Source organism: Monodelphis domestica, chromosome 1 (genome assembly GCF_027887165.1).
Source record: "Monodelphis domestica isolate mMonDom1 chromosome 1, mMonDom1.pri, whole genome shotgun sequence".
In the NCBI taxonomy this organism is placed as follows: Eukaryota; Metazoa; Chordata; class Mammalia; order Didelphimorphia; family Didelphidae; genus Monodelphis; species Monodelphis domestica.
In genome coordinates this window covers 97,421,197-97,447,646 of record NC_077227.1, presented here as the reverse complement: position 1 = coordinate 97,447,646, position 26,450 = coordinate 97,421,197, and the positions used below count along the sequence as shown (strand labels likewise).

The 26,450-nt window shown below is 37.0% G+C and overlaps 2 protein-coding genes across 4 annotated transcripts in view; both read right to left on the bottom strand.

Annotated features, from left to right (window-relative positions):
- Window positions 1-26,450, bottom strand: part of SHTN1 (shootin 1) — a 116,805-nt gene that overhangs the window by 35,996 nt on the left and 54,359 nt on the right. For all 3 annotated transcript variants that reach the window (XM_007478928.3, XM_007478930.3, XM_007478932.3), the window contains exons 8-12: window positions 24,173-24,267; window positions 15,458-15,604; window positions 10,421-10,574; window positions 3,819-3,918; window positions 2,101-2,183 (exon numbers count right to left, since the gene is read on the bottom strand). In XM_007478928.3, coding sequence (XP_007478990.1) covers window positions 2,101-2,183; window positions 3,819-3,918; window positions 10,421-10,574; window positions 15,458-15,604; window positions 24,173-24,267 — 579 coding nt within the window. The remainder of the gene's footprint in view (window positions 1-2,100; window positions 2,184-3,818; window positions 3,919-10,420; window positions 10,575-15,457; window positions 15,605-24,172; window positions 24,268-26,450) is intronic.
- Window positions 7,215-9,305, bottom strand: LOC103099575 (transcription initiation factor TFIID subunit 11-like). Its single transcript, XM_016427650.2, has one exon. It carries the CDS (start codon window positions 8,742-8,744, stop codon window positions 7,806-7,808), a length of 939 nt encoding a protein of 312 aa, XP_016283136.2. The 5' UTR covers window positions 8,745-9,305; the 3' UTR covers window positions 7,215-7,805.

The following is a 26,450-nucleotide window of genomic DNA, read 5'->3' as shown; positions in this document are numbered from 1 at the left end:
TATGAAAAAAAATTCTCTTTTAACCTTTTGTTATCACCTAGAGGTGATTAGAACTTGTTTTTGTCCCTCCATGACCTTTTGTTATTACTTACAGGTCATTAAAATTAATTTCTTAATTTTATTGAATTATCTAATATTATAAATGATGGGAGTGCAGGGATTTATACTTATTCATATTCAGTGATTTATTTAATTTGTAAATCATTCCTTGCCACTCTGGAAAAACAAAAGGCATTATTGTGAATAGCAAAGGTACTGGACTCAAGAGTCAGAAGACTTGGGTTCAAATACTTTTTCTGTGTGAACTTGAGGCAATTACTTTAATTAACCTCTCTAAGATTAAGTCTTCTCATCAGTAAAATAGGGTTAAAATACTTTTTAAAGTTGTGAGAAAAACACTTAAAATCTTAAAACATTATGAAAATTGCCATTGATATAATTTTCTTAAACTAAGGATCATATCCATAATCTTTATAGTGATCACAAAGGGTTTTTTTTCCCCAACTTTCTACTTCTCATCACTAGAAGTTCATTTGGTAGGAAACTTATATGACTCTAAACTCAAGACACACAATGCTCGTGGGAGCCACAAATTAGCTTAATAAGTTGTTTCTTGACAAAATTAAAAACCCTTTTAAATCCATAATGGTAACTCTAATTCAGAACTTAAAATATATGCAAAATAGCTTCATATAAGATTAAATTGACCGTAAATTACTTTACCAAAAGGCAATAACTACAGTTAGACAACAAGAAACCAGTTTTCATGGACTCCTTTTTCCAAGGAAGTCACAATACAAATGGTCAGTAGTATCTCATGGGCCACTGTAGGATAAATTCCAAGTATGCAAGTTATATTGAGATTGAGCTATAGGCTAGACATTCAGTCCCCAATTATGAACCCAATAGGAAACTCCAAAATTGATGGTCAGTAGTATCTCATGGGCCACTGTAGGATACAATTCTAAGTATACAAGTTATATTGAGATTGCGCCCTAGGCGAGACATTCAGTTTCCAATTATGAACCCAATAGGAAACTCCAAAATTGAAATCTAGAAATTCTCCCATTTATGTACTCCATATATTTATGGTACAAATACTATATTTGAGTTTAAGTGGATATGTATGCTTAAGTCAGTATGATTCTGAAGTTATTCCCAGGTACCTTTCAAAATACCATGGACAGAAGTAGCTAGGTGCATAAAGAACCAGGTCTAGAGACGGGAGATCATGGATTCAAAATCTGACCTCGGACACTTCCTAGCTGTGTGACTCTGGGCAAGACTTACTCTCAATTGCTCTGCTCTATTGCCTTGGAATCAACACTTAGTATAGATTCTAAGACAGAAGGTAAGGGCTTAAAAAGTGTACTATGGACAGTTCAAAATGCCCCATTACTGATGCTGGCCAAAATTGTTTTTAGAAGCTATCAAAGAATTATAATTCTATTTCTACTTGGTTTCATAAAGCAACAATCTAATAGCAATACTAGTCAGGAGGAAAATATTGCTGCATTTCAGTGACTTGTAAATAAAATTTTATTTTTAAAGATTGAGAAGAATTTGGTACAAGCTGCTTCAGTGTTATTATAGGGTCTAATTGAAGATACACACTCAACATGCAGTCCACTTCAGGGGGAAGAATAAATTTTTATTCTGAGTGACCCTACTAAAATTTAAAAAATAAGCATAATTCTCCTAAAGCAAGATTAAAAGTGAGATGCATTCAAATTGAATACTTGGGGGAAGGCTTTGTAATCTAGGAAGCTAGGGTACACTGAGAAATTGCCAGAGAGAGCTATTTCTGAATCTAATAATCCTCAGACCAGGATTCTGCTTCCTTTTGCCTCCCTGCCATTCTATTTCTAGGAATGACCCGAAAAGATCCTAGCCTTCAAGTCTCCTCTTCCTAATGCCCTCACCAATACCTGAAGGACTAATAATTGCTCAGGCTTACTAACAAAATCACTATAGCAAAACTATATCATATTTTTATTTACAAAACTATTATCAACATTATGGAGCCAGAGGAATTTTATATTGGGTAGTATTCATGCATAAATAATTAACATCATGGAACTGAATAAAGGTGAGACTTACCAGTTTCTGGCTGAACTGCTTTTTCTTTCTTGGCCCCACTGCTGCTTGGGTGGGATCTCTTTCGTATCATGGACATGAGAGACCTTTCAAGGAAAAGAAAAAGACCAGGAAAAGTCCCTAAATTCCTCTTCACAGTATTTTTTTTAATAACTCAGATTATTATAATTTCTGTATCTTAAAACACTAATAAATGTTAGCTTCTTAATGAGTATAAGTCTCTGAACTGGAAATCAAGGAGATAGATACCTGATATAAATTTCTCCCTTATGATTCCTAGAGTTTCTGAACACAGAAAAATGTGGTATGTATTTCTGTCTAGACATAGAGGAAAGCAGTACAGTGGAAAGGATGCTAGGTTTATTGCAAAAGAACTTGTTTTGTCATTTATTATTTGAGTCACCTTGAATAAGTCACATCATTTCTCTGAGCCTTAGCTTCCTCATCTGTATAAGGAAGGGGCTGAACTAAGCAACCTGTAAGGCCCATTTTGGTTTTAAATCCATGATCCTACAAAAGCCCTGCAAAGTATGCTGTTGATTTTTTCCTATAGTTATCATTTGTGAAGGAAAATCAGTTACAATGCCAAATGTGCAGTTAGATAGTAAAACGGAAGTCTTTACATCTAGAAAGTTTTCAGATTGAATTTCAATTTATACATAAGGTAATTCCCAAGATTTTTTTTTTGAAGGATAACTTAGGACAGATGAAAAACCTTTTAAACTCATCTCAGAGAGGGGGAAAAAATGGCACAAACATTTTAAAGAAGCTCTTATCTGCTCAGCTTTACCTGATAAGAAAAAATCCTAATGGTCTTAACTGAAACTCCTAAAGGCAAAAAAATTGGGGAGGAAAAAAATAAACAATTCCATTAGTTCTCCAAGCCTGGGAGGAATTTGGAACTTTACAACAAAAGAAAGATGTGTGCCAAAGAAATGCTTCTTGGGGGCAGCTGGGTAGCTCAGTGGATTGAGAGTTAGGCCTAGAGATGGGAGGTCCTAGGTTCAAATCTGACCTCAGACACTTCCCAGCTGTGTGACCCTGGGCAAGTCACTTGACCCCCATTGCCTAGCCCTTATTGCTCTTCTGCCTTGGAGCCAATATTGGAGCCAATACACAGTATTGACTCCAAGACGGAAGGTAAGGGTTTTAAAAAAAAACAAAACAAAACAAAAAAGAAATGCTTCTTTCTTCTGCACTCAATGAACCTACAGGTCAGTTAAGTTTTCTCCATATCAAGAGTTTTTTTTCTAGTAATGTACTATCTTCAAAAACATTTTCGAAGTTATAATGACTGGTCATCATACACCTTTGTGCTTCCCTTATACTTTAACAAAGGAATATAAGCCTTAACATTTATTCCTCCTTAGCCAGGCTAGAAGTGCAGGAACCAGTAACAGTTCTGATCCCTCTACTTGGATGCTTTGACCTGCTCTGTTCTGATTTAGGCAGACTGACCTTTTTGTAGGCAATCTGATGCCCCCATTTTATTAATTTCAAAGTTAGTGTGGACATCTAACTAGAACAGTTCCACCATACATCAGAACTCTTGAGCACAAGAGATTTGCTAACCTCAGCCTCCCCTAGTAACTGGGATTATGGGCCTTTGTGAAACTCACCTAGTTCTAAACCAGTCTTGAAAAGTGTTGCTACCATAAAACAATTCAAAACTTTGGCATATTGGGTTTCAAAAGTATAGCAATCTTTAAAAATCTACTTACCGGATTGGATTTGGTGGTGGAGGGGGAAGTGGTGGAGGAGGTGGTGGTGGAGGTGGCACTGAATTTTCTGACTGGTGTACTCGTTTCTGGAGTTCATCAACTATATGGAGAGCAAATGTCAGAGGAGAAGCATTTAGGTGGGGGGGAGGAAAAGCAATCCAAGACCTTCAAGACTCTACAGGATTAAGATTAGATGTAGAGATGGAAGAGGCCTTATTTAATCAGTTCAACTTTCACATTTCACAAATTAGAACATAAGTTCAAAGACTGAGGAAGTTGACTGACTTTCCCAAAGTCACAGAAGTTATTGGGTTGTAGAACCAAGATAAGAAGATCCTGCTTCTGGCTCTTTCTACTTTTCACTTATGTAACTCAATACAGGGTATCCCAAAAGCTATTAAAACTTTTAAAAATGTACTGACTTTAAGGATACTTTGAAACCATAAGGAATAATCAGAAACTAATGCCTATTCCTTCTTACGTTTTCTAACCACATGATTCTACTATTCCTCTAGTTTAGTGCTCTAGTCACAGATGCTCTATAAAAATAGTGTAACCACGTGCTATGGCTACATTTGTAGAAAATTAAGTAGAGTGGTTGGCTGGATAGGTGAGTGAAGGGATAGAAGAGGAAAAGCTTATCCACACACACAAAAATAATTACCTAATGTTTTCAAAATTTTGAATCGTTGCCTTCAGAAATAGATGGGCCAGTAATCAATTCTAAGAATGCCATTTAACAATGGATACCAACTCTCCTTATATTCCCTGATATTCATGCCAATCTGCTTTTCAAGGAAACTGTTAACAGTATCTGAATCTTAACCATTTTACTAATATTCCTTATGTTAAATTTAACAGTTTACCAAATGTTTATAATTTACAATCCCTATACTTAAAATAAAGCAATATGGCACTAATCATTAATTAATCCATTCAAGTAATAAATATTAGTTGAATAAGAAAAACTATATTCTAAAAACTTAAAGTCAAGAGAGAGAAGCCATATACATAAACATAAAATATTATAGGAGGAATAGATTAGGGGCTATGAAAATTCAGAGATTACTTTTATTTGAGGAAACTTAGGAAACAAGAGAGGCAATTTTTGAGTGGGGCTTTGATGGAGGGGTAGGATTTAAATTGGGAGGTCTAGGGGTTAGATACTATAGGCACAAGGCATACCTTATGAAAACTCTCAGAAATTTCACATCACATGTATGAAACAACTCCATTAAGCAGTGCACACGTTTTAGGATCTACTCAATCAATCTATAACCACTTAATACAAAGAGACTCAATAATATGGAGTTGGGGAGGATTGGAGGTAAAATGTGTTTCCCAGATTATGTATGACATGCAACTGGATAAACAGTCCATTGACTGTTAATTAGTACATATCTTGAGATGTCAGAACAGATGCACAAAGAGCAAGGCCCAGAACTGAATTATCAGAGAAGAATGGCCTAGACCACATGTAGAAAGTTATATAACACTTTCAAAGATCTTAAACTCACACACACACACACACACATACACACACACACAGTGTGTGTGTGTGTGCATCAGTCCAAAAACCTTTAAGTGCCTACCGAGTGCCAGGCTTAGTGCTAAATGTGTTAAGTACTAAAAGAGGCAAAGGACAGTTTCTGCCCTCAAGGAGCATACCATCTAACAGGGGAAGCAGCAAAGAAATATGCACAAACAAGTTACATACAGAATAAATAATAATTGAGAGGGAAGTCTAGAATTAAGGATTAGAAAGTTTCTTGTAGAAAATGGAATTTTAGTTCAGAGTTAAAGGAAGCCAGAAGACGGGGATGAAGAGGAAGAAATTCCAGACTTATGGGAAGGCAAGAGAAAATACCTGAAGCTAAATGTTTTGTTAGTGTTAAAGTAAGGTCAGTGTCACTGAAGCTAAGAGTATGCATTGGGGAATGAGGTATTCCTCATAATAAGGTAAAAAGAGTGGAAAGGGAAAAGGAGATTAGATTATGAAGTCTTTAAATGCCAAAAAGGATTTTTCTTATTTGACTTTGATTATTCTTATTATGATTCAGGAATTCAGTAATGAAGGTCTCATCATCAGGGACTATAACCACCACTCCCAGAGTAGTATCAATGTCAGAGAAGATAAGAGGGAATACATAATGGTACAAACAACAGAAATTGGAAACTGACTGGATACAAGAATGAATGAGGCATTGAAGATAACACTTAAATTTCTAATCTGGATGACTGGGAGAATGATAGTATTTTCCAACAGTCATAGGGAAGTTAGAAAAAGATGTGAGTTTAAGGGAAAAGATAAGCTCAGTTTTGGACAGGTTGAGTTTAAAATGCATGTGGGACATCCCGTTTGAGACACTGAAAAGCAATTTAGAGAAGTGAGAATAAAGGTTAGGAGAGATGGTGGTTGTTGTTTAGTCATTTTTCAGTCATATCTGACTCTTTGTGACCTCATTTAGGCTTTTCTTAACAATAATACTGGAATAGTTTGCCATTTCCTTCTCTGGTTCATTTTATAAATAAAGGAACTGAAGTAAACAGGGTTTAAATGGTTTTAGTGCCCAAGATCACACAGCTATTAAGTGTCTGGGGCCAGATTTGAACTTGGTCTTCCAACTCTGGATAAAAAAGTCTGAGAATTATACACATAGGAATAACTGAATTCATAGAAGCTAATGAAATCACCAAATGAAATGTCAGGAGAAACTCATCATTAGCAGGATAGGAGGAATGAAATGATCAAATATTGCATTATGAAGAAAAACAGTAGTGTGTTGGATAAATTAAAGGGGAAAGAGAATAGTGGCTCTTCAAACACTTTAGTCATACAGACTTGAAATGGGCAGAGCAATGAGAATTGGGAAAGAGGTGATGACAATCAAATATTTCAGTGGTAGAACTAGTAGGATTTGGTGGTTTAAAGTCAAATATAATTCTAGCTATTTATTATGCATTGCCTCTAATGGGATTACAAGTTCCTTGAGGAAAATACCTATATTTTTTAGTGTTTAACACTAAACTTAGCACTAGTAGCTACATAATAAATGCATGCAGAATTAAACAGAGAAGAGCTCTAGTCTGTGCTCCTCTAATGAAAAAAGTCAACAAATGTAACTGTTTACCATGTATAAGAAATCATAGTAGAAGCTAGGGGCACAGAAAAGGAAAATGGTACCTCAAGGACCTTATAGACTAATAGGATGGATTTTTAAAAAAATACATAAATAATGATGACACAAGGTAGACACAAGGTAAAGGCAGGCAGTCTAAACAAAGTGTCACAATAAATATGCAGGAGAGGTCCATTTCAACAGGATGACTAAGTAAAGCTTCCTGGGGCAGCTGGTTCGGGGACTGGATTTTGGGGGAAAAAAGGTTTATTATTCATTTTTGCCAAGTTAAAAAATAGTTTAATGATCATACACCAAAAACCACATGATAATTAGTTTTTACAAGGCAATAAAAGGATTATGTCATTCCACCATTTGCTAACATTATAAACCAAACTATCAAATTTTACAAGTGACAAATTTCTGGCCTGTTAATGTCAAATCAAACATGAATCCCTGATAGTAGCAGTTTAGGGTTCCAATGTGAAACTTGCAAAATAAGATACTAATGATTAATCAAAAAAGTTGATCCTTGGAAGAGTTTTACCCATTTGAAAACAGAAGTTTTGTACACTCTGTACAAGAGATCTATAAAGAACATTTCCCCTTTTCAGTTTACCAACTAATCACATTGCTATCAATCACAACCTGAACTAAATGGTCCTACATTGACAGGAGGCAAATCTGGAAGTAGTTAAGCTTTTCTCTATCAGATAACTTTGGTCTTGAAGATTTGGGGTCAGATGTTGTATCACACTGTCCTTAGAGGTCTGGGACATCTGAACAACAGTACACAATGCCTCAGTGAGAGGAAATATGAAAGTCATTCCTTCTGTTTTCAGTAGTAAACCTTAGAAGTTCTTTAGACCTAATGAAAGATGATTTTTTTGTGTTTTGAGTTAGGAATCTGCCCTCGGGACTTCAGCCTTCGAACAGCCTCCCGCATGTGTTTGGGTTGTAGTGGTGGTAGCTCTCCCCATTTCTCACACACATCCAAAGCTTCTTCCACCACTTCCCCGACGAATACCTTAGAAATGCCGGACATAGCAATAACGACATTCTGAGAGACTGAGGTGCCAGTGATAGACTGAATCAGCCGTTTAATAGCGGCCTTAGGGAATGCAGATCGACGGTACATTTCGTAACGGTTTAGCTGTTCTTCAGAAAAGGATGAAACCAGAATTTGCATCTTCTGAATTTCATCTTCATCAACTTCATGCTTTTTCTCTTTCCTCTCTTTAGTTTCTATCCTCATTTTCTTGGCTGCGGAAGCAAGTAATGACGAGTCCTCTCTCCCTGTTTCTATTAAATCTGAGGCTTCTTGGCCTTTAAGCTCCGTGGCGTCTTCGGTCGCAGCCTCCTCCGGGTCCCCGTTCCCCTCCCCGTTCGTATCCTCCGGGGCAGTGTCAGTCAGCGCGGCAGGTCCTGGGGCTTGCTCAGGGGTAGGGGTAGTAGGGGTGGTGGTGGCGGTGGTGGTGGCAGTGACGGCGGCGGCAGGAGCAGCGGCAGCAGGAACAGCAACGCCCGGCACCTCGTCCGACGCGGAACTCTCTCCGGCCTTCTCGAGTGACGATTCCCCGGGCTCGTCCATCACGGTACACAAAAGGTGGAGGGAGGGGTGTATGGAGGTTCTCCAGCTGTCCGGCCTCGGAAAAACGCGCGGAAGCAGGGGCGGCCGGGCTGGGCCAAGAGACTTCCGGCCGTCGCACCGCGATGACGACACCCTACGGAGCGTCGGAGGAGCCAGAAGAATAAGAATAAACGTCCTGAAAGATCTGTGAGGAGGGCACGTAAAGAATGGGAACATGCAGCAGCTGGAAGAATTAGGGCAGGGAGGGCTCAGAATCCAACATGGTTTAAGCAGAGTGTATAAGAGAGAGAAGAGTAAACTAGGACTAGCAAAGTAGATGGTTTGGAAGTGGAATCTGGAAAATTTTATTCAAAACTCTATTTTTTAAGGGGTAAGCTTGTTAGTCCTTTGCATTATGAATATCACATCAACGGATTGTGAAAGGAGATTGGAGAGAATGGAAGTAGGGAGACTAATTAGAAGGTTGTTCTAACATTCCTGAATGGGAGGGTGGGGGAAGGGGTGACCGGAAGAAGATAAGAAGAAAGGTCAGAGGAGTAAATAAAACTAGATATTGTGCAGTATGGGATAACAGTACTGAATCTGAAGTTAGAAGATCCTGGATTTAGAATTAGACCAATAAGTGGCTCACTGGATAGAGTGCCAGGCTTGGAGTCAGAAGGTTCTGGATTCAAATGTAACCTCAGACACTTCCCAGCAATGTGACTTAACTTCATTTGCCTAGCCCTTGCCCTTCTCTGTCTTAGAGTTGTAACTAAGGTAAGAGTTTAAAAAAAAAAAAAGAATTAAGACTTCAGAAATTTTAAGTTGTATAACCATGGACACATTTCCATTCCCGACCCCATTTGGGTTTTTCTCCACAAAGACACTGAGTGGTTTGCCATTTTCTTCTCCAGTTCATTTTACAAATGAGGAAATGGACCCACATAAGGTTAAGTGACTTGCCCAGAGTCACACAACAAGTACCTGAAGACAAATTTAAAATGGAGATGAGTCTTCCTGATTCCAAGCCCTGTGCTCTATCTTCTACTCCACCCAGCTGCTCCTTGCCTTTGACTAAATATTGCAGCAGGATCCTATGACTTTTTTGATGGGATTTAAAACTACTGTATCAACAAGGTTATTGCAAAATTGCATATTAGGATAACCTTATGTAAAATATGCTTATATTTCTAAAGTCTAATCAAAAATTTAAAAATCCATCATCAACAAAACCCTTCTATTTAATACTGAAACAATTTATAGAGATAATCACCTTTTTTCTATTAATTACCCTCTAAAAGATATGTACTCCACCTCTATGTGGTGGTATCAAGCCCCATGATAGCCTTCCAGAATTTATCAATTTCCTCATCTATACAATAAAGAAGTTGAACCTGGTAATATCTAAGGTTCCTTCCAGCTCTGAGTCCTAAAAGCCTAACATTTTTTGTTAGGTTTTCACTAAAGTTAAGCTTTGAAGTAACACATATGAAATACTAGAGAGGCAATAACTTACTGAATGCTGTTTTATACATATGTGTATATATACATGTGTATATATACACTGTTATGTGTGGTATTGAGTACTATAAAATGCTTAATATGCTGATGGCCACATTTTGTCCCAAGTTAAAAAAAAGGCAAAACAGCACATAGTAGAGAAAACAGTATTTCCTCACAATCTATGAAAACCTAAAAAAAAAAAAAATTCCCCAAGGCTGGGATAGTTCCAGTTTGTTTTAATTAATTGTGTGCGTGTATCTTAGAAAAGAAAGCCTAAAACACATTTTTAAAAAGCCCAATGATTAATGGATAGATAGTTTCACCATCCTTTGTAATTCTGTAAAGCTGAAACAGTTATAGTTAAAGGAGTTAAAATGCTAGCCTTGAGTCCCCACAATTACTTTTACCTGAATGCTTTAAGTTTTTAGCTCTCTCCTCAGAATTCTGACACTTTAGCTCCAATTCCTTCTTATCTTCTTCCAGAAGCTCCAGTTGCTGCTTAAGATTATGGATCTCCTTATGGAGTGTTTCATTATCTAGCTGTTCTTCCAATTCTTTAACCTGTAAATTTTAAACATTTTATGTGGTTATCATCATCCTTCAACAAGGAAAAGAGGAATGATTATTCTTTTGACTGCACACCACAGAGTTATCATGGGACACTTTAAAAGACTACAAATTCTGGCTTCTAGATTATTACAACGAGAATCACAAAATCTGAGACCTCAGTGGCCATCTAGGTCCAACCTATCTATCGAAAGAATTCCCACACTAGACAAGAGGTAATCCAAACTCTTTGTGAAGACCTACAAGGAGGGGAACTCCTTACTTCTAGGGCAGCCCATTCCACTTTTGGACAGCTCTGATCAGTAGGAAGTTTTATTAATTTTTTCTAAAGTCAAGCCTAAATTGGCCTCTTTGCAACCTTCTCCCCTTTGCTCCTAGTTCTGTCCTCCAGGGCTAAAGAGAATGAATCTAATCTATACTTCACACAATATCCACCCACCCATCCATCCATCCTTCCTTCCTTTTTTCCCCCTCAAACACTTTCCTTCCTTCTTAGACTCAACACAAAGTACTGGTTCCAATTTTGTTGGAGGGGTAATAGGGTTAGGCAATGGCGGTTTACTGACTTACCCAGGGTCACAGAACTAGGAAGTTCTGAGGCCAGATTTGAACCCTGATCCTCCTGACTCCAGACTTGGCTCTCTATTCACGGAGCCATATAATTTTTATAGATATGCCATTTAATGCTTTATCTAAGCCTCTGATAAAAATGTTAAACAACACAGGACTAAGCATAGATCCCTGTGGCACGTCATTAGAGACTTCCTGTCATAATGACCTAGAATTACTAATAAGTACTCAGTATCTCCTATCATACAACTCTGAATCCATTTAACTGTATTATCATCTGTTCTACATCTCTCCATCTTCTATATGAAAACAATGCAACTTTATAAAAGGTATGCTAAAATGTAGTAAATAATTTCCATAGCATTGCCCTTCAATGATTAGCTTAGCAATCCAACCAAAAAAAGGAAATAAAGTTGGTCTGGGATGACCTGTTCTTAATGAAATTATGCTAGCTCTTTGAAATCACCTTTTTAAGAAGTTCAAGAACCATAAGAAACTAACTTAAAAATAATTTACCAGGCCCAAACAAGTACCATAACCTCAAATAGTGTAGACATGGATGAAAATTTACTTTAAAGTAGTTAAGCCTCCCACTTTGGATTAACTTTCTATTAAGAAAGTCAGGTTTTCTGCAAACTACTTATTTGTGAGACACTTAAACAAGTATTTGTTAAATGATTTCTGTGTACCAGAAATCACAAAGTTGCTTTGGACTCCAAGTGAAACTTCTTAACCTCAGGAAAGTTATGTTTTATTATGAGAAACAACATTGTTTCATATAAGTATTTCTGAAATAAGTACAAGGAAATATCTTGGAGTGGCTATATTGATCAAGGCTATGTTGAAATAAGTGTGAGATAGGGCTTAAATTGAACTTTGTTAGGAGCTGGGGATTGTGATAGGCTTAGCACAAGTATTTTCATCTCTTGAGGGGAAAGATACAATGCTATAGGTGAGGAAGAACAAAAAGGTGAATATGACTATAAGAAAAGTCTCTGAAGGAAAGGAATATATAATAAGCTTAGAGACGTAGGTAGGAGTTAGACTTGAAAAGACTTTAGAAGTTAAATCAAAGGAGTTTATATTTGATTCTAAAGAAAAGAGAACCATTGGAACTTTATTACGTAAGAAATTGCTCAGACACCTGGACTTTAGGAATAACACTTTGGCAGCTGTATGGCGTATAGATCGGAGAGGGAAGAGTTTTGAAACATGAAACCAATTAGGAGGTTCTTCAATATTCTAGACAAATGATGATGAAATCATGAGCTAGGTGATATGATAGCAAAGGACTGGACCTAATAAGACTGAAAGTTGCTGTAAATTCCTCCAAGGGCATGGACTAAACTACTAACAGCATCACAGTTGTATGTGAATTACCTAGGACAAGCAATGATTCTGAAATTATCTCATTTTTTATAGTATTTCTCATGTATGTGTGCTTCTACTTAGAATATCTGATTGTGAAAAGATGAAATGATTAAGTTGGTGTCTCCACATTTAGTTAGTTCTTTGTCAGCTGAGTGCTGGACTTTATGCTACATACAAGTTTCATTGCTCTCTTCTGTTGTGTTTTAAATCCTGTTGTTTTTAAGAATGGATATGACTCCAATGTGAAAAAGGTATAGCTCTTAAAAAGCTCCCAGACTGGTTGATATATTGTAGTGGCTGTTGGTATGGAGAAGTTAAATATTTTCAAGATTATTCAAGCCCACAATTAAGCAGGATTAGTTTCACTGAACTGGAATATAAAGTATGACAGAAAATAAAAACAATACCAAGCACTGAGAAACTGAAAAACTGTCAAACTGGTTCTCAGAATACAAGCAATGATCTTGGAAAAGACCTGGCAGGGAGCTAGGTGGCACAGTATACAATGCTGGGCCTGCAGTCAGGAAGATTTGATTTCAAATCTGGGTACCCCTGGGCAAATTACTTAACTTCTATCTGCCTCAGTTTCCTCTGCTATGAAATGGAGGTCATAATATCACCTCTTCCCAGGTTTGTTGTAAGGATTAAATTAGATAATATTTGTAAGTGCTTTGCACATTTGGCACACAGTAAGTCCTTAATAAATAGTTGTTTTCTTCCCTTTCCCAAAAAGGTTATTAGTAGTTCCTCTACAAGGTAGCATAGGCTTCTTTAAGTCAGAAGAATAATGAGGGTAAAACCAACCAAATATCAGCTTATTGTTGCTATGAAGAAAAAATACTAGTCAACAATGTAATATAAAGAGGGGAGTCCTGAAACTTGAAAAGAGGTAATTTTTTACTCATGCATGACACTTTTTTATTTAATATTTTATCAAAACCGTTGCCAGAAGAGTAAGCAAGTGAACCCTTAAGATGCTAGTGTCTTCAGACTATCAAACATACACTCAAAGATTGTTTGAGGGATTTTTAAAAAACTTCGACTTGGAAAGTATTTCCCTCCCTGAGGAAATGATGAACTCTGATAAATACTAAACATACTAAACACAGAACTTTTCCAGAGTTACAGAAATCCCCAAATGAAGCTGGGCCCCTGCAACATGCAGGATGCCACTTGGCATGAAAGAAAGGTTAAGGAATTTAACTAAGATATGGAAATAAATGGCATTTTCAAATAGCCTGGGAACTCACTTGATTAAAACTCCATGGAAAATCTATGGGTCATAACAAAGGTTCAACTGAAAACATCATCAAAACAATGCTTAATATCCTCTGTGGCAAAAATGTGGTTTCATGATGAAGAATTAAATACAATGTGTCTTAATCTTGCAAATTTAATAACACATTATGTAAATAAAATGGCTACCATAAAAGGACGTATTAACATGCTGCATATTGGATCACTGATGAAAGGATCCTGATATGTCAAAATATTTATATAAGCACTTTTGGGGAATGGCTAGACAAGTTGTAGGTACATTAATATAATGGAATATTAGAGTGTTATAAAAATATAAAATGATAAATATAAAGAACCCTTTCTTTAAAGCATATTTATTTATGCAAGATAAAATAAGAACCAGGAAAATACTAGATATGACTATATCAACATAAATGCAAGAACAACTATAAACTAAATATTGAAAAATTATAGTGAACAAGGAAGAGATATAAAGAGACATTTCCTCCCACTTCTTTGTAAAGGCAGGGGGTCTATGGGTGTGAAATATTGCACATAATGCTAGATTTTAAAAATATATTTGCTGAAATATTTTTTCCTCTTCCTTTTTAAAAACTAATTCTTCGCTATATGAGATGCTCTGTGGTAGAGCACAGAGGAAGGAATGCAAGGGAAGAAATGTAGGTGATATAAAAACAAAAGATCATTAAATATTTATTTTAAAATATAGAAAAGATCATAAAGTTAATTATATGTCAATGAATGTTATTTCACTGTCCCAAATAATTCTTACTCTACCCAAGTATATTAAGTTAACTCTATCCCTCTACTGTAACCCTTCCAATGATTATTTTGAAAAAAATATCAGCACTCAAAATAAGAAATTGCAATTGTTATTCAGTACAAGAGAAGTATAAGCATTAATAAACAGCATCTTATAAACCCTTTTCCTCTCTCCACCCCCAACTCCACCTCCAAACATTTTAAGTGCTACCAGTGTTGATGTAATTTTTCTAAAGTAGATATTTTAATTTTAAGGTCCTTGTTCCACCTCTTTCCTTCTCTCCTCTCCCACTTCCTCTCTCTTCAGCTACTACAATGAGTACGCTTTTCTGCATGAAGCCTCCAGTTCCCTATGGGTAGGCTATGTTGGTTTGAATAGCACAATGAAAGAAACGCTCACTAACTCTTTAAATGTATACAATTTAGGCTAGTTGACAAAACTAGTCTTTCTATAAGCAAGCAATTACTACTCCCATGGGTCTCTTTTCTTCCCTGTGAAATTTAGGAAATAAAGCTTTAGTATTCTCTAAAGATAAATTTTGAGACCACTGTTCCCTTTACTTCAAAATCTAAGATGTACAATCAACTCTCAATTTTCCAGATACTGCATTATCCATCCCCTTTACAACTGCTTCCTTCTCTTGCTTCTTCCTATCTTTTACACCATTCATTCGGACTTTAATACTGTGGGTCCTTTAGTATAATTTGGTAATTTTTTTTTTTGGTCAAGGCTGGCTGTGAGAAGACAGAAACCAATGAATAACATGAAGTGTGGAATTATATTTGTGGGCTTCATTCATCTATTCTGTGCTGACCCCTTGGTTAGAACAAATAATCAATAACTGGCTGACTGTGTTTAAATTTAAAAGAAAAAATGTGTTTTTTAAGTCTTCTGAAAGAAAATCTAGCTTTACCTTTTGTTGATGTTGAATTCTCTCTTCTTCTAAGATCTGGGTGAGTTTTGCATTTTCCTCTAAGGCTTTCAAAAGCTGCTGGTCAGGGGCCGAGCTCTGCAGCAGAAGGTGGCTTTGTCTCTTAAGCTTGTTTTGTTCAATGAACATCTGCAAAAGTTAATAACAAAGAAATAGACAAACTGTTCCACTTAGATCTCCAAGTGCAACTTGATGAAAAGGAAAAGAAAGGCCCATTGAATTTTCATTTCCAGGGTAGGTAAAGGAATACATCTTAAAGGCTCTTTAAGCTGAGCTAAGATGCTAGAGGGAAAAAAGAGACAGCATTTAATGCAGCCATGTAAATTCAAACCAAGAAAATACTTAGCAACTTTGGGGGGATAACTTTGTATTTCCTCCCATGGAAATGTCAACAGTAGTTAACAGGAGTGAAAATGATTTTTCTTTTTTTACTCAACTGATATTCTTTTTCATTCACTCTCTACATGTAAGCAGGAGGGTGATTCCAAGGTCAGATTTTTTTTTTTACTCTGAAATTAGGCTTATTTCTCTGGATTAGTATTCCAGTCTTCAGATACTCAATGTCCCTTTTAAAAAGGATATAGCATCCACATGTTCCATAAGCACATCTAGATATATTCTTTTTTTTCCAACAAGGACAGGGAATTACCACAGTCCTTTGATTAGGCATGCTTGTAGAACTGATCACCTAATGAGGCCACTTTCCTCTGAGGTCTCTCCTCCTTCCTCCTTTCCCTTTCAAGGACAGGGCATGAGAGTCACTTACTACCACCCAAATCATTGCCAGGGGAACACAAACCAGAAGATGGCATGATGCCTTGCAAATAGCAGACATCCAATAAATATTTGTTGAGACTGAATAAATAATACAGGGAGCAAGCTCCTTGAGGACAGGGGCCATGCCTTCTTCATCTGTATTTGCCCTTCAGTGCCTAGCACTATGTATCAAGACATATAGGGGAACTTAATTAATGGTTCTTAAGTGAATGAGGGATGGGGCCAGAGACAGGCAATAAAGATTGAGCTTTTCCTGGAAAACAAAACATCTCAATTCCACCATCTGTAGGAACTAGAGGCAGGAACAACATGAATGCCGTCGATCTGCTCTTTGGAAGCGTGTGCTTCCACCTGTCAGTCTCTCATGTGTAGAATACACTCAACTAAGATACTTTTTTTCATGCAGAAGCACGACAGAACACTATTATTTGCACCCTGATTAATTTTCAGAGCTTGGCATTCACAAACAGCAACATCAGCTGCAGGGAAGCCTGGCATAGCAGTCCTGGTCTGTCATCCAGTATTATTTTGTAAAACATGTGCATTTAAAGCATTAGAACTCTCAATTTCCTATAGGACTCACTGCCTGTGTTATTCATTGGCACTAGACATATGCTATGAGAGGAAGAGCAGTATAACTGAACAGAGTACTAGATTTCAGGTCAGACCTGAAGTTGAATCCTGGCTCTACTCCTTGGTTACCCTACACAAGCAATTTGTCTTTTTTGGGCATCAGTTTTCTTATCTGTGAAATGGAAAGGTTGGACCAAAAATAAATAGTTAAGAGTGCCAGGCCTAGAGTCAGCAAGACCCGTTTTCAAATTCTTCCCCAGATACGAACTAGCTGTGTGACCCTGGGCAGTTTAGTTAACCCGTTTGCTTCAGTTTCCTCATCTGTAAAATGAAGATAATAAAATCTACTTCCAGGGTTGTTGTGAAAACATAATGTGATAAATTTGTAAAGTGCTTAGTATAGAGCCTGGCACATAGTAAGTGTATATAAATATTAATTATCAACATTATTTTAAATTAACATTATTATTATTATATTATAGTGGTCTCTGACAGCTCAGGGACCTTATCTTGGCACATTCCCAACCATAGTGTTTTGCTCTTAGTAGGTGATAGTAAATATTTGTTGACTAAAGTAGTAGAGAAGAAACCTCAAAAAAACCTCAGTATTTCTAACTGTATGACCAAGTAAGAAGCTTTGGAGCACTCCCTTCCCCCATTAGACTATGAACTCCTTGAGGATGGGGACTGCTTTTTTTGGCCTTTCTTTACAACTCAAGATCTTAGCAAATGAGTTAACAGATGCACAGTCCTTTTCCAACTTTAAAGTGCTATGTAAATGTTATAGCTAAGGAGAAGAAGAAGAGGATCCACACAGAAGTAAGTGCAAGAAATAATAACATGGTAAATGCATTATGGAGATACAAGCAAAGTGCTACAGGAGATTGTAGGGAGGGGAAAGAAGGGTCATTGATACCTGGAAGGGTAAGGTATGCACTCCTGAAAGAAATGGCAATAGAGAGAAACTTTAAAAGATGCAAGTGGGAAAATAGGATATAGGCACTGAGAACAGCTTGAGCAAAAATTATGGAGGCAGAAAAGTATGCCAAGGGAGAAGAGATGAGAGGAGTTATAGGAAGCTCACCTTGACTGAAGCACAGGAGTATAGAGAAGGGAGGAGTGTGAGAGGTAGAGTGAGTAGTGGAATTGCAGATACTAGGCTAAGAAACTTTACTCAGGAGGCAGAAGGGAGTTGCTGAAAGGTTTTGAGCACAAGAATATAACCAGATCTAGGGAAGGAGAGACCTAGAAAGATCTCTTGAGAAATAGCTTGAATTATGAAAGGTTGGCTGATATCAAGTGAGCAAAACTGCATTCTTTAAACTCAAATGCCAAAAAAGCATGCTTTATCTCTGTCTAGTTACTGATACAGTTTGTTGAAACATCTCTTCCTACTCCTCATCAACCTTTAGTTCCAGGTACTTCATTAGGTGCCCCCACAACACCTAACACAGTGTCTTTTCCATGGAAGTCTGTCAAGAAATATATAAATATTTACACTACAAAGTTCTATATCCATTAGCATCTAGTAGGGGAAATAAAACATACACATAAAATGTTGTGTTTCTGGTTGGTATATGTTCCATTAGGATGTTAAACATCTTCAGGACAAGAACTATTATTCATTTCTGTCTTCATAAGCCTAGTGCTAGCAGAAGGCTTTACCCAGAGCAGATGCTTTACACATATCTGCAGACAATAGTGTGTTTAGTATATAGCTAAATGTCAAGTGAGCAGGACAAACAATGGGCTGTAGGGAACTTGTCAAGAGGAAGAAATCTGTGTGGACTGGGATGGGAGAAAGACATCACGAAGGGCAAGGGACTTAACCTGAACTGGCAATAACAGACTAGATTTCAAGAGAGGGATGAAGACTCCAAGAAGGAGGAAATGGATCACCAAAAACTTAAAAGGTAATCTAATCCTTTGAGAGATTAGTAATTGTGACTTCTGCTAATTTCTCTGAGCTTCAGTTTCATTCTCTGTAAAACAAGGATCAGAATACCACCTGCCCAAACAATTTCTCATTAGGATCAAAGGAGAACACATGTGAAAGTACCTTGTCAACACTAAAGCAAATTTGTATAAATATAAAGGATTTGCTATAAATGTCATCATTATTATTACAAACAAATATGCTGAAAGAGGCAGGAATAGCTTGGAATTCATTCCTCCCTCCTTATATGCATCTCTTAAAATCCCTAGTTTTCTCCAAGGCTCTGTACCTATATGAAGCTTTTCTTGATTCTCTCCCAGCTGCTAGTGCCTTCACACCCTAATCTGAGGCATCCAGGTATACAGTACTGGACATAGAATCAGGAAGACTACAGTTCAAATCTAGCTTTATTAATTTACTAGCTATGTGGCCTTGGTCAAGTCACTTAACTTTAGTCTGCTTCAGTTTCCTCATTTATAAAATGGGTGGATAATAAATAAACCTAATTCCTAGGTTGTTGTGAGGATCAAATGAGATAATATTTATAAAGCACTTTGCAAACGTTAAGGTTCTCTATAAATGCTAGTTTTTATTATTATTTCTACCTATGTTGTCTCCACTAGCTAAAATTTAAGCTTCTTATAGGCAAGGACTGTTTTACTTCATAAATAATTGTTCACTCTAAGTTATATTAGCTAGCATATGAACCATATAATCAAAAGATGTTAAAGTAGCTTCCAACAAAAAGTTGGAAAGATATACTGAAAACATGCACAAATTTTTAATCTTAATACAGTACAAAAGAAACAACTGAGTGATGAGTTTCATTAAATACATTGAGTTTCATATTTTCTAGTACTGAGTTATTTCTTATTCATTTTTCCCCCCTTACACTTTTTTCAATCTGATTTTATCTTTAAGAAAAAGAGAAAAAGATTCATCATCACAATAAGGTACATTTGCCCTAGATTTGTAAAAATGTTTTAGGTATTTTCTTTTTTTTATGTTTAGCATTAATGCAAGTATCCTTGTTACTGGTACATTAATACCACTGCTCCTGACCTCATCCCCTACCTCACCTTTCCATTTAGTTTTCTCATTGGGGTTAACATGGCAATGTTGTTATCATTATCAATTAATATTTATTATAGGCTTGCTACATGCATGGAAGAGCAACATTCATTTTCTTATTCTTTGTGGAATCTTTCTTCTTCCATCTCTCCTCTACACTACTACCATGGCCTTCAAGGTCTTCCCCAAGCAGCTTTGTTTTCTAACATTCTATAAAGAACAGATGGGAAACTTAAAATGTCTCTCAAAATATGACCCTGGCATTCAGGTCAAAACCAGTCAACCTTTTCACTTCAGCAAGGTAGACACATTCATGCTGATATCTTCTCCTCCCCCACCCTCACAATCTCATCGCTTATTTATGTCCATTATTCATACTTCTAACAGCGTTTTTTCCCCCCAGAGGGCTCTGACACACAGCAGTTCCTTTTTTTTCCTTCAAGGCATAACATGACAATGTTTACTTACCTTTTATTAGAGTTTATGAAAGAACCAAATCATAATACTTTGAATTAGATCATCTTTGATTAAACCTTTCCCAAGGCACAATGGCAGGATAATGACATTTAAGCATGGACAGGCTATATCACCAAACCAGAACCTGATTTTCAAATGTCCTTCCTATAATCCTGGGTCTCTGACTTCCTTCCATGCCTTTCCAGTCTGGGCTTTCTTTCCCTTCAGTCAACCATTTAATCAATCAATGTACAAGAATTTATTAAATGCCAACTAGTACTGGGGATCAAATGCCCAAGGTGAATTAGTTGTTACACTCAAGAAGTTTATGTTCTAGGGGGAAACAACATGCATATGTGCAGGTCTGTTTAAGGTAAATAGTAGGTGATTTTATGGGAAAGGCAGGAGTACTTGGTAATGGTGGTGGTGACAAGTTTCAGAAACCATTTTGTGTAAAAAGTGATGCTTGCACTAAATCTTAGAGAGAGCAAGGGATTCTACGAAGCAGAGAAAAAAGACTGGGGAAAGGGGCTGCATTTCAGGCATAGATGACAAGTATATTGTATAAAGCACGGAAAGAAGGCCAGTTTGGCCAGACTAAAGAGGGCATGAAGTCAACAAGAATTTATTTAGCCCTTTCTATGAGCCAGGTACTGACTGTGCTGAATGCTAAGTATACAAAAAACAAAATAAACAAACAAAACCCCCAGTCTCTACTCACAGTCTAATGGAGGAAAGTAATTTATAAGAAGACTGAAAAGACAGATTAAGACCAGTTCCTGAAAGGCTTTAAATGTCAGAAGAGTATATATTTGATCCTAGAGGTAATGAGAAACCATTGAAGTGGAGCAGTGGAATTGACATGGTCAGACATGCACTTTAGGAAAATCACTTTGACTGCAGTGTGGAAAATGGCCCAGGAAGGAGAAACCTATTAGAAGGCTATTAGAATAGTCCAGGCTAGAGGTGATGAGAGTCTAAACTAAGGTGATGGCTGGATGAGTATAGAGAAAGAAGTGGATTTTTGTGGAGGTAGAAACGAAAAGATTTTGCAGAATTGATTGGAAATGTGGAGTGAGGTGTAATGAGGAATAATAGGGATGATCCTGAGGTTGTAAATTCATATGACTGGAAGGATGGTAGTGCTCTGTACTCAAATAGGAGATTTCAGGAGAAGAATGAGTTTTACAGGGAAAAATAATGTTCTCTTTTTGATGTGCTAAATTTGAAATTACGTAAGATATTCAGTCTGAAATGTCCCAAATAAGCATTTAGGACTGACCTCACGAGAGAGAGATGAATATCTTGGAGACATTCACTGAGATGGTAACTAAACCCTTGAGAGATGGCAAGGTAACCAACTAAGATGGAAGAGAAAAAGAACCACCAGGACAGAACTTTTGGGTACTTAATAGTCCATAGCTAGGGCATGTGAGAGAGATAATGATCCAGCAAAGGTGACAAAGAAGATGCTGTAAGATAATAAAAGAAAAACCTAGAGAAAGAAATGTGGGGAAAAGCAATTAAGGAATGAGCAACCAGTAGGAGAGGATGATTGATGTCAAATACTGCTCAGAGGTCAAGGATGAAGATTGGGAAAAAGGCATTAGATTTTCTATAGAAGACAGCCCTTCCATTTTTACCCTTTAAATACCTCCCCTAAGTCCCACAGGATGATACACATATTCAGGAGATTGCATGTAAATGAATCTTACTCCAATAACTTACACAGTTCCATCCAGTTATAGCATCTATCATTTCAAAAAGTTAAGACTAAGTGCCACACTCTTCTTAGTCTTCAGCCTGCTTTTGACGACTTCTTTTCTCTCCATTGCTTGCTTCTCTTCCTCCTACTCCCTTATCAGAGGTTGTTAGCCTGAGGTCTGTGAACCTGAATTTGTTTTTTAATATATTTCAATAACCATTTTAATAGAACTGGTTTCTTCTATAATTTTATGTGTTTTATATTCTGAGAAGGGGCCCTTGGCTTCACCAGATTGTCAAAGAGGTTCAGGACACAAAAATAGTTAAGAACCTCTGCTGTAAATGTTGGATTTCCCCAGTCAGCTGTCCTTGTCCGTTTTTTTTTTCTCTATAATCTCATAACTTCTATTGTCAATTCTGAGAATTACTCTCAAATCTAACTCTAGTTATGACCTCTCTACCCAGCTCTAGATCTGAATTTTGAACTATCTCCTGGTCATACAGGCCTTCCAAGCTAACACAGTCCTGAACTGAACTCATCTTTCTACCTAAACCCAAATTTCTTCCCAATTCCTCTAATTCTGTTAAGAGTATCATTGCTCTTCCATGTTCTAAATCTTGATGCCATCTTTGAGAGCCCTTTCTTTTCTACAACAATTAGGTGCCAGATAGTATAGTTTTTATTTTCAAAATACCTTCCACATCTACCCCATTTCCATGCTTATTGCCACTTCTCTAATCCAGGTCCCTATTACCTCTCATTTGGGCAAGTATGATTGCTCCTAGTGAAACCATTAAACTCTAATCTCTCCCCCACTTTAAGCCATTCTGTAGAATACCAGCTGAATATCCTCTATCCACAAGGATGATTATTATGTCATTGCACTGCTTAAAATCTGGCCTCAGAAACTTCCTAATGATGTGACCCTGACAAGTCACTTAACCCCCATTGTTTACCTCTTACCATTCTTCTGCCTTGGAATCAATATACAGTATTAATTCTAAGGTGGAAGGTAAGAATTTTTTGAAAAAAGAAGCATTATTATTTTAAGAGATATCATCATTATAAATCACTTACCACGATGCCTGGGATATAGTACGTTAGTTAGTAACAGTAGTAATAATATGGAGTAATGGGAAAAGATCTAGGCTTGGGAGTTAAAGAGGGCTATATCTGAATCTCACCTCTGGATCTTACTAAATGTCTGATCAAGTACAAGCTACTTATTAACCCCCTCTGAGTCTGTAGTTTTGTTTTGTTTTTTTTGCATTGGGTTGTTATATGACTCAAATTAAGAAACAGAAACAAAGTGCCTTATAAAGTTTTAAAAATGTCACCTATTATTAATACTTTGCTCTAAATTCTCACAACACTGCACTTTTCTCATATCCTTTTGCTATTTGGGCATCTGTCTTATTTCTCACCCCCACCCCCCATTCCAAAACTGTATTCTGCCTAAAGGCAAGTGGAAATCTTTAAATTATTTCACTTTTCATCTCCCTCATTACCTAGCACAGTACCCTACTCAGTCAGTCAACAAGCTTATATTAAACACCTCCTATGTGCCAGGCAGGGGATACAAAGAAAGACAAAAGATGGTCCCTGCTCACAAGGAACTCACAGTCTAATGAGGGAGATGAATGTGTCAACAACTATGTACAAATAAGATACCGACAGGATAAATCAGAGATTACAATAAAGGGAAAATAGAAGGCCCACTGAATGAAAGAATGAACTAAACAGCATGTAAGACAAAAGGAATGTGATCAGGGTGCTGCTTGCTAGGGCTCTCATCTCCAAGGTAAGAAGAGAACCATTACAACTAGGGAGTGACTGGAAGAGTGGATACACATTATGGCAAAGTTCCAGGGCCAGTGGAAAAATCGCCTGATGGGAAGATAGCATTGTAGAATATTTAAAAAGAAGAACCTTTATCAGCCTACCTCATCCAAAGAGAACGCCATAGGTTCCAAGGCTCTCTGCAGCCTCTTGACAACCTGGCTGTGAGTGGTCCAGCCTTCAAATCATATATAGGGTTGTCAGTGGATGATGAAATTAATGTGCCATGTTCTACCCCTAACTCAGAAAGTCCAACTTGTCTGCCATAGGCAAAGACATTTATTCTTTCTTTGTTCTATTTAAAACCAGCCTCAGTTTTGCTTTTATGAGCTACACTCACCTCTTGTGCAAACGTCTCTGCTTTCTTCCGAAGATCCTTTTCCAATTCAAGGTTCACCTGCATTTCTTCATACTCTTCTACTGCTAGGATGGACACTGTTAAAAGGATGAGGACAGGATCATGATTAAGAAGCTTATTTTAATGAGGCAGCTAGGTAGAGCAGTGGGTAAAGCTTTAGAGTGGGGATTTGGAAGACTAGAGTTCATAATCCAACCTCAGACTCTTACAACTTGTGTGACCCTAGGTGTGCCATTTAGCCTTTATCTCAGTGTCCTTATCTGTGAAATGGAGATAATGACAGCACCTAACTCCCAGGGTTGTTGTGAGGATCTAAAAAGATATTGCAGCTTGTCAACCTTAAAGAACTAAAAAAATTTTAGCTATTATTTGTCAAAGATGTAGACCATTTGATTAGAATTCAGAACTGTGTTAGTACTGACATGACTTCGGGCAAATGACTTCACTTTCCAGATCCTTGTTTCCCTCATTTGAAAAACTAAAGGGTTAAATTAGACAATCTCAAAGGACCGTTTAGCTATACCTCAAAGCAGTTTTAAATAACATAGAATGCTACAGTATTAACAAGGAATGAATCAGAAAGAATCAAAAGGATATCATGAAAGAAATGGATGACTGGGGGAAAAGAAGATAGGCTAGCCTCCAGTCAAGAGCAAGGAATAAATGAGGGACAGTCTCTAATGGCTTCACTGATAGCCACAAGAGTTGCATAGAGAATGGATAAGTTGTGATTGATATTGCTCAAATTATGTCATATCAATGAGATCACAGATTTGGGAGTACTGATACATTTTAGACAGTAAAGGAAGGACTGACTGTTGACTTTGCAGAGTTAGAAATCAGCATTAGAGGTTTACACTATTTGATACCATTAGAAAAAAAAAAGCACATCAGAAAACATCAGCCCAATTTCTTTGCTACCTTTTAAATTGTGTCACATTTTGTTAATGCAATGCTGAAGGAAGGGAGGGAGTAGTGATACTGACAGACATTAGGCATAATACAGGGAGGTACTCTGTTCACTTTCTCATCTTCTTTTGCCAGTGTGCCTCAATCTTAACCTATAAGTCATATCAATAAAATCCCTCCCCCTCCAAAAAAGGGCTCTCTTAATAATTGCTTTCACTCACTGCTCTGTCGATGCACTTCAGTCCTAACTGGCTAAGGACTGGTTTCCGGCGTAATGACATAGAATTTCAAACTCCATACTCTATAAATCCTCTGCTTCCTTGGACAAAAGCCTAACAGTCATATGGAGGTAAAGCAATATAAGTGGCACTTTGTGATGTGGATTATAGGTCACTGAGAGTCAACTGATTTTCCATCACATTTTTAAAAGAAACTTTATGAACAAGACAAAGAATATTTAAGACAATTTTAAGGTCTACAGCAAAAGCCTCTCTTCTACGACAATACACTATAGTCAAAAGGTAAACTGTCACATGCAATGGCTTTTGACATCCCCTGACTGTTACTCAAGGAAATTATTCTTTATACGTACACTTATAAATAATCCAATGTCAGTATTATTAACCCATTAACAACATGATTTTTTTAAAAACCATATTAGTATCACAAAAAAAAAATAATCTAAGGCTTGGAGAATAAGCTTGTGAAAAAAATCAGCATAGTCCTTAAAGAAAGCAGGCATAATAAATGTAATGGCATAGCTCAATCTCTTTGGGCCTCAATTTTCATTATCTACAAAATGGTAGCAAGAGTGGTATGCTGCAAAGATAAGGTGGGCCAGATGAACTGTAAGGTTCCTTCTAAATCTAAAATCTTATGATTCTATAATAAAATGGATAATATAGCTTAACATTCGTATTATGCTTCTTAAGAGTTTACAAATCAACAGCTGATTACATAAATTTATTTTTTATTTTAAAATGTTATTTTTAATTTAAAAAACTCTTACCTTTCACCTTAAAATCAATGAACTAAAGAGCGGCAAAGGCTAGGCAATGGGGGTTAAGTGACTTGACTAGGGTGACACAATAAGAAAAGTCTGAGGCCAAATTTGAAACCAGGACTTACATCTTAATTCACAGAGCCACCTAACTACTCCCTAATGACGCTTTATTTTTATAGGTTGCTGAAATATCTGTAACATAATGGCAAAGATTTCCTTATAATCCTCATTGAAACTGTATTTAATCACTGGGAACCTGACTAGGGTGAACTTCCTGAACTCAAGGGCTGTTTTGTTGTTGTTGTTGTTGTTGTTGCTGCTGCCGTTTAATTTCTTGGTATCTCTGCA